The sequence below is a fragment of the Manacus candei genome, unplaced genomic scaffold (genome assembly GCF_025592945.1).
Source record: "Manacus candei isolate 608988 ecotype Guabito, Panama unplaced genomic scaffold, ASM2559294v1 h1tg000007l, whole genome shotgun sequence".
Taxonomy (NCBI): domain Eukaryota; kingdom Metazoa; phylum Chordata; class Aves; order Passeriformes; family Pipridae; genus Manacus; species Manacus candei.
The window spans coordinates 7,879,993-7,894,064 of NW_026138055.1; the positions used below are offsets into that span (position 1 = coordinate 7,879,993).

General features: G+C 44.5%; 1 protein-coding gene across 1 annotated transcript in view; it reads left to right on the top strand.

Annotated features, from left to right (window-relative positions):
- The window catches only part of PINX1 (PIN2 (TERF1) interacting telomerase inhibitor 1), a 66,674-nt gene extending 54,801 nt beyond the window's left edge, over positions 1–11,873 (top strand). Inside the window, exon 7 of the mRNA XM_051812287.1 lies at positions 6,572–11,873. Within this exon, the coding sequence (XP_051668247.1) occupies positions 6,572–7,165 (594 nt within the window). The 3' untranslated portion in view covers positions 7,166–11,873. The remainder of the gene's footprint in view (positions 1–6,571) is intronic.
- Positions 11,874–14,072: the final 2,199 nt, after the last annotated feature.

Genomic DNA, 14,072 nt, shown 5'->3' on the forward strand with positions numbered 1-14,072 from the left:
TGCTATAATAAAATTCCTTTGCTTTTTAATTGCAAGAGGAAAAACCTAATTTTTCTATCTTTTGGAGCTGCAGGTGTAGCAAAAATGGATCTTCTTAATTCCATTGAAGAACAGTTGGATTTTTTAAAGAAGTTTTTCCTTGTCCCTTTTCCATTAATTACTTCCTAACCTCTCTCCTTGTCCTTGCTGGGTTGGAGACAGAGCTGATAGTTCCTGTGGAGTGTAGCAGTTGCTATCAACTGCAAGACAGCAGCTGATTTTTCAGTGTATTCTCACACAGATCTTACTGTAATGGAGTCAGGAAAGTGCATCTCTGTAGTAATTGGAACTTGTCCTTTTTAAAAGTGTCTCATGTCATACAGGCATTAGACACTCAGGATTTTCATTCCATTTCCCCTGCGTGGATTCATTGCTTTATTGGCACTCAGGATAAATAGCAGTGAAAGGACACCTTGCTATGGCTCTGTGAGGTGCCCTGGTGGTTAAAATACCAGTCAACAAAAAGCAGAAATTGCAAGTGGACTGAATTTTTACCTTTTTTTTTTTTCCCCAGGTTGAGTATTCCTGCTTCTCATCTCTTTCATTAAACCCTCATTTATTATAACAGGCTGCCCATGGAAGTGGTCGAGTCCCCATCTAAGAGGGGTTTAAAAGGTGTGGCACTTGAGGACATGGGTTAGTGGTGGCCTTGGCAGTTCAGGGGAATGTTTCAGCTAGAGGACTTTTCCAACCTCAACAATTCTGTGATTAGCTGGAGGTCAAATTGGATCCCTGTTTAAGTTTTTAAAGCATTACAGGGCTGGGAGATGCTTCTGGGGATCCTCCATTTTCCATTCCAAGCAAGGATTAACTCCACCTAAAGCTTTCCTGAGAGTTGTTTCTAGTTGTTTTCAAAGGTTGAGACTCCCAGTGGTTGTTGAGGCTTCACATATGTGCTGATCTCTCCTACTGAAGTTCCATGTGGGTGATTTACACCTGCTGCTGTTTGTCCTTTTCCTCATGAGCACCAGGAAGATTGTCCCATTTTCCCTTTGCATCAGCTCTTCCTATACTGGAAGCCTGTTATCATTAGTTCTTCATAAAATGCTGTCTGCAGCTAAGTGAAAAACATCAGAGCCTCCTGAGTACCTGCTCTGGAGCCAGCATTGAGTTCAGAACTGATGGTATGTGGCCTTATTTATGCATGTATTTATTTTAATCCTGCTTAAATTCATCGTGCTACAAGTCTTTGTTCACTCTCTTGCCTGTTTGATCCCAATCCAAATGTTTATGCTCATACTTAACTTGAAGTTGTCAGCTCCTTCAAGCAAGGCTCTGTCCTCGCTGATGTCTGCAAAGCTCCAGAGTGGCTCTCCAGGAATAATCTGCAGCCATTCTGGGTTAGAAGGATATAGGGATGCCCTCAGTTCTGTTTGGTCTTTTGCACTGCATGGGGGTCATCCCAAAGCACCTCTGGGTGAGGATCTGAAGCAGCAGGAACAGAACTGGATTATCTTAATCTTATTGTTACAGTTTCTCAACCAGAAAGTAGGTGATGGCCGTGGTTCAGCCAGGAAGGGGTGGTTGCATTTTAAAGCTGTGAATGATGATGTGTTTTCCATGTAACTCAGGCTCCATGTTCTTCATCCAAACCACTTAAGTGAGAATCTACTGAAATTAGAGTTTAGATTTATTCTGCCTTTGCCTTTCGTGTCGTTTTTGTGAATTGGAGCTCACAAAACTGGTGTGAATTAGTACCCCCTCCTTTCCAAATGAGGAAGCAAAAGCTTAAATAACAGTAGTTCATATGTGGCAGATCTGAGACTGTATAGGAGATTTTTTATTCCCCTATTCTAAGCTTTTAAGTGCTAAAGAAGACATACTTGCATTCTGAAGAGCCTCTGAATTAATCCAAGCTGCTTCTGTTGCTCATGTACCGACACCCTTTGCTTTGCTGGTTGGTTATATCTCACTTTTCCTCACAGAGTAACGTGCAGGTGCAGTTTTACTTTTTGAATATTAATTATCGTTGAATCACAGAATGCTTTGGGTTGGAAGGGACCTTAAAGATCATCTAATTTCAACCCACTGCCATGAGCAGGGAACCTTCCACTAGACCAGTTTGGGTTTCATGGATGTGTAAATCCTTTCCACTTCAGGCTTCTGCTCTTGCCAGACTGTTTTCATGATGTGATGTGAATTGCTTTGATAATTAGCCATAAGCCTCTGTTTTTTCTTTCACTAAGTAACTGTGGCTGGAAGGTAGTTTCAGAGTGTGATGCCTTAGAGATGCAATCCTGATCCTGCAGGATTCAAGGCAACCAGGATTTCCCTCTATAAGTTTAGTGATGATTTAATCAGCAAGTGAAGAAAACACGGCAGTACATAAAGTGCTTTATGTCCTTCAGATTATTTTCCATACATTTAATTGCATAAACAGATGATATTTACAGGGGACTTCTGACTGTGATTGACCTTCATCTTTTCCTGTGCCCTTCCCAACCTCTCCTTGAATTTTCCTATTGTTTCCTCTTAATCATTCCACATTTAACACTGTGTTTCAAGCAGTTGTTTTCTCTTGCTCGGGACCATCCTACCAATTCCCCGGAGACCAGGATTCCCAGTTCCTTTTAATTCATCTTCCCAGAATGATTTCATTGGCAATTTTGGAACTCATGGAACTCCAAAGCCCAATATTCAGGTTTTCCACCACTTACAGCACAATTGCTCTTTCCCTTTTACATGATCATCATTTTTTAGGAGTAGGAGTGTCTTTAATCTGGTGAAAAATTGCTTTTCAGAAGTTGCAGCAACACAATACACATTTAAGGATGCATTTCTTATTTTTATTTGAATTTTTTCTATGTGTTTGTTGGGTCAAGGAGGGGAGGAATTGAATAAACTGAGAGAGTTTGGAGTTCAACAGTGTTCCCATGGCTACTAGGACAGGTACATCACGGAAGCGGGAACACTTTGGCATTTAACAGCCCTTCCAGGTGATTTATGGTTTTACATAAGCTTTTCCTAAACCCAGAGGTTTTCTAGGGTTGGCACCTTTTTGCTTGTCTCCATGCCCTGTTAGTTCTGTGCTCAGTGGCCCGTGGTTATTAAAATTCTTATCAATAAAGGAGTTTCTGAGCAAGGTTCTTATTTTCTGGGCTCGTGCAAACCTTCTGAACTCCTCTGCTTAACCAAAGGAACATTTGTTTTTATGCCTAATGTATTTTATAAAAAGAAACATGTAGAGTTCAAGTAATATTTGCCTTCAATTACAGTAATTAAGTTGTCAGGACTTGAAGTCACCAAGGGAATAAGAAAATCCTTTCCTGGTTGGCCAGGGGGTAACTGGTGTTCTGGTCCCAAGTGCATTTTACATCTTGGGGTGGGGAGGGAAACTGTTCTGGCTGAAAACCTGGGAGACTGTTTGTCCTTTTGCAATCCAGGGTGTCAAAATCCTGCTGTGGGTAGAGGGAAAATGCCCTGTTTCACTGTGCTGCTGCAGGGCAGCAGGTTTGGATCTGCTGGATCCATGGGCTGAGGCCAACGGTGGGAGGGTCAACAGGGCCAAGTGCCAGGTCCTGCACTTGGTCACAACAACCCCCTGCAGCTCCAGGTTGGGGCAGAGTGGATGGAAAGCTGGAAAAGGACCTTGGGGTCCTGGTTGACAGCAGCTGAACACAAGACAGGGTGTGCCCAGCTGGCCAAGGAGGCCAATGGCACCTGGCTTGGAGCAGCCCTGGTGTGGCCACAGGATCAGGGCAGTGCCTGTCCCTCTGTTGGCACTGCTGGGGCACCTCCAGTGCTGGGGGCAGCTCTGGGCCCCTCAGACAAGAGAGACATTGAGGGGCTGGGGCATGTCCAGGGAAGGGAATGGAGCTGGGGAAGAGGCTGGAGCAGCAGGAGAGGCTGAGGGAGCTGGGGGGGGCTCAACCTGGAGAAAAGGAGGCTCAGGGGGGACCTTCTGGCTCTGCAACCCCCTGACAAGAGGGGGGAGTTGGGGGGGGGTCAGGCTCTGCTCCAAGAGAACAAGGGACAGGACAAGAGCAAACAGCCTCAAGCTGTGCCAGGGGAGGTTCAGGTTGGACATCAGGAAGAATTTCTTCGTGTAAAGGGTTGTCAGGCTTTGGAAAGGGCTGCCCAGGGAGGTGGTGGAGTCCCCACCCCTGGAGGTGTCCAAGGAATAACTGGACTTGGCACTCAGTGCTCTGGGCTGGGGGACAAGGTGGGGATCAATCACAGGTTGGACTAGAGGATCTTGGAGGTCTTTTCCATCCTAAGTGATTCAGTTATGCACTGGGATTCTGTGCTTGCTGGCTTAGGAGGTAGGTCTTATTAAAAACAGTGTTACTGTAAACATAGCTCAATCCATTTATCCTGGAAATTTTGCCTTGTCAAACTTCTGCTGCAACTCCCCTTTCAAATGTCACCTGTATGTGGATGTGTGTGGACACATCCTGTTTTTCCCCATGTTCAACAACCTTTTTGCAGGCTTCTCTGCCAGAAGTCAAATAGTTTCAGTTACTCCATATACCTGCAGGAACACTACAACATATTCCTACAAGAAAAGTACCTGATTTTGGTAAGTGCCCACACAAACATTCCTGGAATCTCAAGTGCAGCCTTACTTTCGTTCCACTGGAACAGCTCTCCTGAAAGCAGATATATGAGGAAATCCACTCGTAATGCATCACTAATGACACCAATTTTTGCATTCCTGCTCATGTGAGCAAAGGTTATGGATGCAGAAGGAGTCAGACCTGGAAAACCTTTCTCACAAACCCTGATAAACCCCTGATAAACTTCAGGCAGCAAGTTTAATGATGCTCGGAAGAGAACCAGATCACTTATCTCCACCATCGTGCAATAACTGTAAAGTGTGGAGATAAGTGGGTTTATATCTCCCAGTTCTCTGCTGGCCTTCCCTGGGTATCAGTTTATGGCAGTAAAAGTGGCTGTGAAATATTACTGCCCTGATTTGGTGGTGTTTTATAGTCCCTTCAGTTCACATTCAGGCTGCATGGACAGAGTGGATGCTCTTATCTCTCAGTGCATTTATGAATGGAAAAACAGGGAATTATCTCAGTCATACTCACCATATTTGGCTGCAATAGCTGTGGTTTAGCTCTCTTTCAAGAACAGGTTGTAGGCCAGATGTTGGTGAGGATTGTACTCCATCCTGACCGGCTCAGCTTTTCCCATCCAGAGGGGGGTGTTTGGTTACCTGCGGTGTGAACAAGGTTTTAAAATAAATTAATGACCTGAGGGAGCTGGGGGGGTTCAGCCTTGAGAAAAGGAGGCTCAGGAGGGAGCTTTTTGCTCTCCACAACTCCCTGACAGGAGGGGGGAGCCAGAGGGGGTCAGGCTCTGCTCCCAGAGAACAAGGGACAGGACAAGAGCAAACAGCCTCAAGCTGTGCCAGGAGAGGTTCAGGTTGGACATCAGGAAGAATTTCTTCGTGGAAAGGGTTGTCAGGCATTGGAAGGGGCTGCCCAGGGAGGTGGTGGAGTCCCCATCCCTGGAGGTGTCCAAGGAATGACTGGATGTGGCACTCAGTGCTCTGGGCTGGGGGACAAGGTGGGGATCAGTCACAGGTTGAACCTGGTGATCTTGGAGGTCATTTCCAACCTTAATGATCCTGTGATTCTTTGAAAATCTGGGACATTTCCAAGAGTCATTTATTACTTTTGCCAAGCAAAAGCCACACAGGCTTTTTTTTGGGTGCCTTGCTATGTATGTGAACATGCCTTAATTTCAGCTGCCTGTTTGGCTTGTTTATTTTGCAAATCACAGACAATTTAGCAAATTATATATTTTCAACTTGTTGCATTTGTTGCTTTTTCAGAGTCACTTCTCTTTGTGCCATACAAAACATCCACTCCATAGCTATACTTTGCTTTTCGTTGTATATTTACTTTCTAGATACAAGACTCTTAATAACTCCTCACCTGCAACCAGCGCTGAGCAGCTCTTCATTTCATGTCTGCAGAAGCCTTGTAAGATGTAACCTGTGATGTTGTTTTTGCCATCTGATAACTTGTGATCAAATGGAGCCTGTTTAAATAACAACATCTGGGACACAATGACAGTGAAGCAGCTACGAAACAAACACTTCTGAAGATCAGATAAGATGGAAGAGATGCCTCAGTGCTGGATTGCTCCCTGGATCATGAACCCTATGCTGGAGAGGGATTCCAGGCATGGGATTTCCTTTGTGCCACGGGCCAAGGGATTGTGCTGGATTATTTTTTATGTTGGTTTATGTCTTGTAGAGACGTGCTTTTGTAATGCACTGAGTATGGAGGTAGTAAACTCAATCTGCAGTGAGTTGCACAGGAGTAGGTTAAATAAGGAATTCAAGTCAACTGAAAATTGTCTTGTTTTGTATTCTCTTGCTGCCTTTCATCCTTCCACCTCTAAACCTACAGCATCTTTTACATAAGGGCTGCTTAACTTCCACCCAAGTCTAAACTTTTACAGTTAATTTTCAAAGCACCACATTTCAGTATTTTTCTTCTTAGTGTGCAAAAATCAGCTTTATATTTAAAGCCATTATTCCTGACTCTCACTCCTGCTTCTCTTTGTTCATTTGCAGGAGGATATTACTGATCCTGAGTCTCAGGAAGACAGGGAGAAGGACTGGCTCTCTGACCCTGCAGATGGTTCCAATACAGTGAAGAGCGTTCTCACTGTGCAGGAATATTTTGCCAAGCGCATGGCAAAGCTGAAGGGATCTCAGAAGGAACCAGAAACAAAGGTGGATAATTCCAGCCGAACGGCTGATGAAGCTTTGGATTTTGTGGAAGAGCTGGAAACCAAAGTGAAGAAGAAAAAGAAGAAGCAGAAGAGAGATGAGGAGGCAGAAAGGACAGAGCATTGCGAGAAACAGCCTGAAACTGGTGGTTTGGATGGAGAGGAACTGGATACTCCATTAAATGAATGTCACAGAGGGAAAAAGAAGAGGAAACATAAAGAGCAGCGTGAAGGAGAAAACACCAGTTGTGATGAAAATATGGGCTGTGGAGAAATTTATGTGGGAATAGCTGATGAGGAGGATCTCGGTGTAAGGGACCAGGAGGAAAAGCAGAAGAAACGCCATAAGAAGAAACACAAAAGGCAAAAGGAGGAGGTGGAGGAGTGTGTGGAAGGAGCCCCCAGGAAGAAAAAGAAGCACTGCAAGCACATTTGACCATTTCAGAGTCATGCTGGGGCTCTGAGGTGAATTAGAGGAGGACTCTGTGTAAGCTCAGCAGCAAACACGTCGTGTCCCAGGATAGAACACGGTGCTCCACCTCCAGCTGGGACCACGGCCTGGGTTCAAGTGTCTCTTCCAAAGGAGAACATGGTGATGGGCCAACATGAGCTTCAGTACCACATTAAGAAGGGATCCAGCACATGGTTCAGACTGTGAAAGGCAGGGAACTACTTTCTGCTGCTTCACACTGACTGTGTTTTTCCCAATCTAGGAAAAAATAACAAAAAAAAGTCACCAAACTACTGCCTTTTTTATTAAAGTTGTTTTCACTTGTGAGAGCCCAGCTCTGCTTCTGGAAACAGGAGGGGGTTTGCAAAGCTGTTTGTGTTTTTTCACTGATTTTTGCAAAGTGGTGTCTAATTTTTTCATTGATCTCCTTTTACAACTAAAATGAATGTTGTTTCTTCACAAAATATTTACCCTGATTAAAGGTATACAGCTGAGTTTCAGTACTAGAGGATGAAATAAAAATGCCTCCCTGTGTTTTCAGACCAGTTGTTTTACTGTTGTGAAACAGCTGTAACTTTGCACCAAAGCTAAAGGAACTGTGTATTAACCATATATTCTTATTTAGATGTGCATTAACCATATCATTTATTAACCATATCTAAATCTGTCATTCTCAGGCAATATTCATGGTCTCTTCAGTGATGCATCTGGCATTCAGAAAGTTGGATAGAGCAAGGTTTTTTTCTGAAATTAGGAGACCAGTAGATTTTCAAAGCAGTCAGATGCATTAGTATTGCCACTTCCACGTTGAAAACTTGCAGTTTAGATTTATAACCAAATTAGAGCTTGTTCCTAATTGTGAGCCTGGAAATAAGTAATGCTGGAACTTAGCACTGCCAGGAGAAGTTTTGTGTGAGATCTTGAACGGTCAGCATGAATTTTGATGTGTTAATATCTCTTAGTTAAGAGCTGTCAGGAGAGATGGGTGAGCTTGGAAGAGGTGGAATGGGAAGAAGGATTCACCATCCTGGTGTCCTGCTCTGATATTCCTTCAGCCACAGCAAATGGACAGCACATCCCTGAAAACCAGCCAGTTGTCCTGGCCTAATCCAGAATTCAAATCCATTAGCTGCTCGTTTCATTAAGGCCTGGCAGTGTCTCATCAGTGTAAATCTAAAACACCCCATTGGCTGCTCTGCTGAATAAAATGGGTACATTTTTATATTGTCTTAGCTCAGTGGAGTTGCTTAACAGGGTTTGAGAAACATTGTCAAGATGCAGATGTTAATATGAAAAAAATTTCCTTCAGCTGCCTTTATTGTCCAGTGGAAGGAACTTCATCTGCAGCACAGACCACATGGCTTTGGGTGTTTGAGTTGCAGCTGAACTCTTCCTTTTTTTAAGATCTCTTGGTTTCCAGTGCACCTTTTTTTTTTTTACCCTCAGGACATGCTCATTCACTGCTGCAAAATTACTGTAGTTTTACTTATTGTATGGGAGAACAAGATGCCTTTCTTTGTGTTTCATGTCACATGCCAGTGGTTTTTAACCCTTAAAGCATCTCCTTTTCAGGAGAAATACAATTAATATCCAATATAATCCTGCTTGTTCCTGGCTTCCTTAAATGAACTACCACTTAATGCCATCAGGTTGCATTGAAGTTGGGAGTAAACTCCATGATTGAGGTGAAAAAATAATCTTTATGTTACCTCTTTGAATTTTTATTTATTAGTAGAATGCAAAAGTCTGAGTGTTTTCAATTTTTTTTAACTCTTAAGCAGCTGAACTTCACAGTTTGAATTTTTGTTTATTAGAATCCAAAAGTCTAATTAATTTTTTTTTTTTTTAACTCTTATGCAGCTGAACTTCACATCCTCTCTGGGATTTCAATTGCAAAAGGTGCTAGTCAAGGAATAAGGTTTCCTTCTCCAAATCCTGCTGGGCTTGTTTGTTTGTTCCCTCTATTAATCTTCCAGTTTCTGTGTGCTAATTCTTATGGGTGTTTGGCCACATTCCAGTACCAGTTACAGAAAGAGTAAAACCAGGAATAAATCTTTAAATTTATGGTGTCACTGCAGTTAAGTGCAGTATACCCAGGAATTTAAATCTGGCTCAGATGGAAGTATCAGCTACAAATGGAAGATTCTCTCTTTCTACAAGAAATACATGGCACTTTATCCCAGGAAATGTGGGATTGTAATGTGCCTCAAGCTCTGCGTGTGGTTGTAGGGGGGAAATATCCTAATAAATAAATAAATAATCGTAAATCATAAATTGCTTGTATTTGACACAAGCAATTCGTTTAAGTGCCCTGCTCTGTGTTAGTGGTCAGCCCTCACTGTGTTATTCAAATGAAAGGCTCTTCTTACAAGATACTGCCCAGTGAAATTGGAACAACAGGAACACTTTTCAAAGTAATAAATTATATTTAATTTTTTTGTCTGTAGTGGGTTGTGAGTTCAGTTTTAACCAAACCCTGGTTTTGGCAAGAAGGTCTTTTTTAGAAAGCATAAGAAAAAGAATGACATCACTGCCCAAGTGGTGGAATTAGCAGAATGTGAGCACAAAAGGAACGACTTGGTTTCATTTCCGCGAAAATCGTACTTTTAAACTACAGGGTCTTTTGTTGCACATTTCTCCATTGTCCCTAATTTATCCGTTGTACTCCCACATTGCAGCACAAAATGATGTTCCTCCAAGTGGAATTACCTAGAAACTGAGCAAAATGGGGCTCTGCTTTCACGCCCAAGCGGAGGACGACGCACACGCAGCACAGATATTGAAACGTGTTCAGTTTTGGTAACCCCAGGCCACCAGTGACAGAGAAGAAGATTTTCCTTTTTGCACTGGCAACATTCCAACATGATGGATTCTCGTGAGTTATTCCATTCTTTGCAGGTTTAGGGGTTGTTCTTTGCTTTGATCCTCGGAATTCCTTGTGGGCTCCCCGGCCGCTGACGTGGTTTGCAAGTGAAATGTTAGAGCAGCAGTAGCAAAGGTGCTTGGAAATCCTGCAAGCAGTGAACTATCCTGGGAAGCAGAGGCCATGGAAAAGTAGTCCTGGTACCTGCATTAGACCAAAGTCTGCGTGAATTTTATGGGCTTTAGGAGTTTTGATCTTGGTGTGTCTGAGTGTGGAGCTTCCCTTGGAGCCAAGGATGGGATTCCACACTGGTGCACTCTTGTGACAACCCCCATCTGTGGAACAGGCACCACTCCTGGAATTTCCTTCCAAGATATTCTAGCTCCAGTGCTTTACACACAGCCAGTGTAAATCAGAATCATGGAATCCTTAAGGTTGGAAAAGCCCTCTGAGATCATCGAGTCCAACTGTTCCCCCAGCACTGCCAAGGCCACCACTGGGCCATGTCCCCAGGTGCCCTGTAGTAGCAACCAGGGTGAGTTTAAAACATAAAAGCAAGACACTTTTAAATATTTCAGAGCCACTTACCCTTGAGTTTAAGTGAATTTGAGTCCATTTGATGGTATTCAAGATGCTGCTGGAAGTTGTGAATTGAAGGGGCTGGAGCGTGTCCAGGGAAGGGCATGGAGCTGGGGATGGGGCACCAGGAGCAGCTGGGAGGCTCAACCTGGAGAAAAGGAGGCTCAGGGGGGACCTTCTCACTCTCTGCAACTCCCTGACAGGAGAGGAGAGTCGGGGGAATGTCATGCTCTGCTCCCAGGGAACAAGGGACAGGACGAGAGGAAATGGCATCAAGCTGTGCCAGGGGAGGGTCAGGTTGGATATTGGGAACAGTTTCTTCACCAAAAGGGTTTTCCAGCCCTGGCACAGCTGCCCAGGGCAGGGGTGGAGTCCCCATCCCTGGAGGGATTTGAAAGCCGTGTGGATGTGGCACTTGGGGACATGAGTCAGTGGTGGCCTTGGCAGTGCTGGGGAATGGTTGTACTCGGTGATCTTTGAGGGCTTTTCCGACTTAAATGATTCTGTGACTGAAATGCATTTGGGAACAGCTCAGCATCACGTTCCTTGGTGCAATTCCCCTTTAAGCAGCCCTGGTTCTCACTGCCTTCGCATCATCAGCTCAGCAACAAAAATGAGCCTCTTGCTCCGATGGAATGAACCGAGTTTGTCCTGTTTAAACACACGGGACTGGAGTTCTTGCAGGATCCACCTTCAAAAGGCACCATTTACGTCACGAAACCTCCAAACCTGCCAACACTAAGAGGAGGAAGGAAGCTCCAAGAAGAGAGGAAAACCACACAAAGTCTCTTGGAAGCACTGCCCAGCATCACGCCTAGCTGGAAAAAAAGATCTTGGAATTGTGTATCCTCGAGCAGCATAAGGTGGACATCCAAAGCCATCCTTTGCTTAATTCCTCATTCCTGGGCAGGAACCTCCAGGAAGGATCAGAGCTCAGAGAACTTGGGACAGCAACCAAGGCTTTTGTCTCTGTACCTGTCCCATCCAGGGATAAACCAACTTTTTCTTGGATCAGCAAATTTTTAGTGATGTGAGACTGGGAAATAGAGGAAAAATATACATTTTTGTGGTGGCAGAAGCGGGAATATTGTTACAAAAACAAATTGAAGCTCCATTTCTCAGCAAGTCAGAACTTAAAATTCGCTTCTGAGTCACTCAGAGTTTGGTTTTTTTTATTCATATCTTAATCCATTTTTATAAATTTTAAACTGTAAGAGGGAAACTCCTGACGGTTCCTTTTGACCTAAAGGCACTAACATATTTTTTAAACTTAAAGCTGCATTTTAAAAATAGAAATATTCAGCACCATGTGTGCTTCCTGAAAATTTTAGCATCTTTGAGGTTTTTGTCTGCATTTTTTTGTATAATGGGAAAGCTCTGGTTCTTTTTCCTAGAAAATAAATGGTGCAGGTAGCGATCCCTGGGGAAAACCTGGTGGAATCAGGGAGGATGGGCAGTGGGCAGGGTTGGGAACTGCAGCTCTTCTGCTGGGAACCCCCAGCTGTCTGTGCAAAAACTCCCCTTGGGAGCCTGAGAGTTTCATCAATAATTAAGGAACATGTGAATATTGAGCTAATTTAGGATTTGCACTTTCTCACACATTTTAATGTCCCTGAATTTTGGGGGGGGTGGGAGGGGAAGTGGTGAAAATAAACCTGCACTTTGCAAGCCAAGTAAAAAGCCAGATGTGGGATCCACCCAAAAAAAAGGGGGATATTTTTAAAGGGTGAGGATGCTCGTTCCATACTGGGTTCAGCCACTAATTCTCTGCCTGACCCAGGGGAGTTGCTGCCACTGTTCCCCCGCCGTGAAAATGGGGAGAACAAAGCTTTCTTCCCCCCTTTGTCTGCTCCGTCTATTTTAGCTTTTAGCCGTAATTTCCCTGTTCCCAAAGCCCTGGGAGAGCTCTGCTGCTTCCTGTGCCCCAGATACAGGTGAAGCCTCTCACCAGAGCAGGGAAGGTGAGCGTGGAAAAGGTAATGCTGAGTTTTTCCAGCCTGGTGGTAATTACCCAGATACGGTGGCAATGAAGAGGTGGCATTTTCACCCCTTTATGTAACACAGGAGCTTCCTCCAGGACAGGTTTAACCAGCATTTTAGGCAGGGTGCAGAATGAAACCCTTCTTACTAATGCAATCAGAATGCCAGGTGCTGTGGGAGAGGGGGAGAAGGGGAAAAAAAGGTGATTAGTAGTAGTTGTAGTAGTAGTAGTAGTAGTAGTGTTTGCACTTAAAATTTTGGAGGGGGGCCCTGGGAAAGGAGAAAATCCAAACAATAAATATTTTGCTGGATTTCCTTGTGCTCTGACCCCACAGAAGTCCCAGTTTGTGTCTCAGGGAAGTTTGAAAAGCCTTAAGTTAACCCTTATAATACCTGTGGGAGATCAAATGTCACCCCTGGGATGTGGAGGGAATGGTGAGGACCAGGAACACCCAGTGAGGTGCTCCGAGAGCCTCCAGGCTTGGGCAGCAGAGGCAGGAGGTGGAGGCAGGTCCTGTCCTTGCTCAGGGTTTTATCCTCCCCCCTAAACCTTTCCTCCCATCCTCTAAAATGTGGAAACAGGGGGCAGGGTGGAGGCAGTCCTGTAAAAGAGATTGAGTGGAATTCATCCATTCCTATCCTTTTCCCTAGAGGGGAGGTGTTCTACTAAAAATTTCTGGCCTCTGGGGCCTCGACAGAGGTGCTGGTTTTATATTAATGATATCCAGGCCCGGAGCATCCTGAGGGTTCATAAATAGGGCTGAGCCATGCACCATATTCACCATATCCAAAATACCACCCTATTCATAATAAAACCTTGCAACCCCAGACAGCCTCTTTTTCAGGGCACTTCAACTCCAGCTAAGGGAAGTCAAAAGGATTAGGGATGTTACAGGGGTTTTTTCCCCACTTCTCATTGCCAAGCTTTGCAGCAAATCCCAGTTGCAAAATACACCCAGGAGACCTGTTCAGGGCAGGATGGAGGCTTTGGCATCCTCCCTCCCTGCCCCATCCCAGCACTTCCAGGCGTGAGACAGGACTTTAGGAGAGAACTGGAGCTGCTGGGACAGGACAAGCTGTCCCCAGGAGCGTGCCCAGCTCCAAATCCCAGATAAAAGGCAGTTGCTCTGTGCAGGCCTTGTGTGTGTGTGTGTAAAGGGTTTATAAATCTGTCCCAAGACCAGGAAATCTCCTGCGCCTTTTAGATTTAAGAGAAGTTGCCTTCCTGTTGTATTCCCAGATAACGCAGCTCTGATGGAGCCCACTTGTAAATAGCTTAATAGATTTAATCAGTTCCTCTGGAAAATGTTGTTGCTTCTGCAGGGTTTTGATTGGGTCCCGGGGAAAAGCTCAGAAAGGGCAGTTGCTGCTTCTGCTTCAAGAGAAGTTGGCAGATCCCAGCTCTCCTGACCCCAAAATCACTGTAATCCATGAGAAACCGGAGCCATCCCGCTCCTGTGCAAAGGGAAG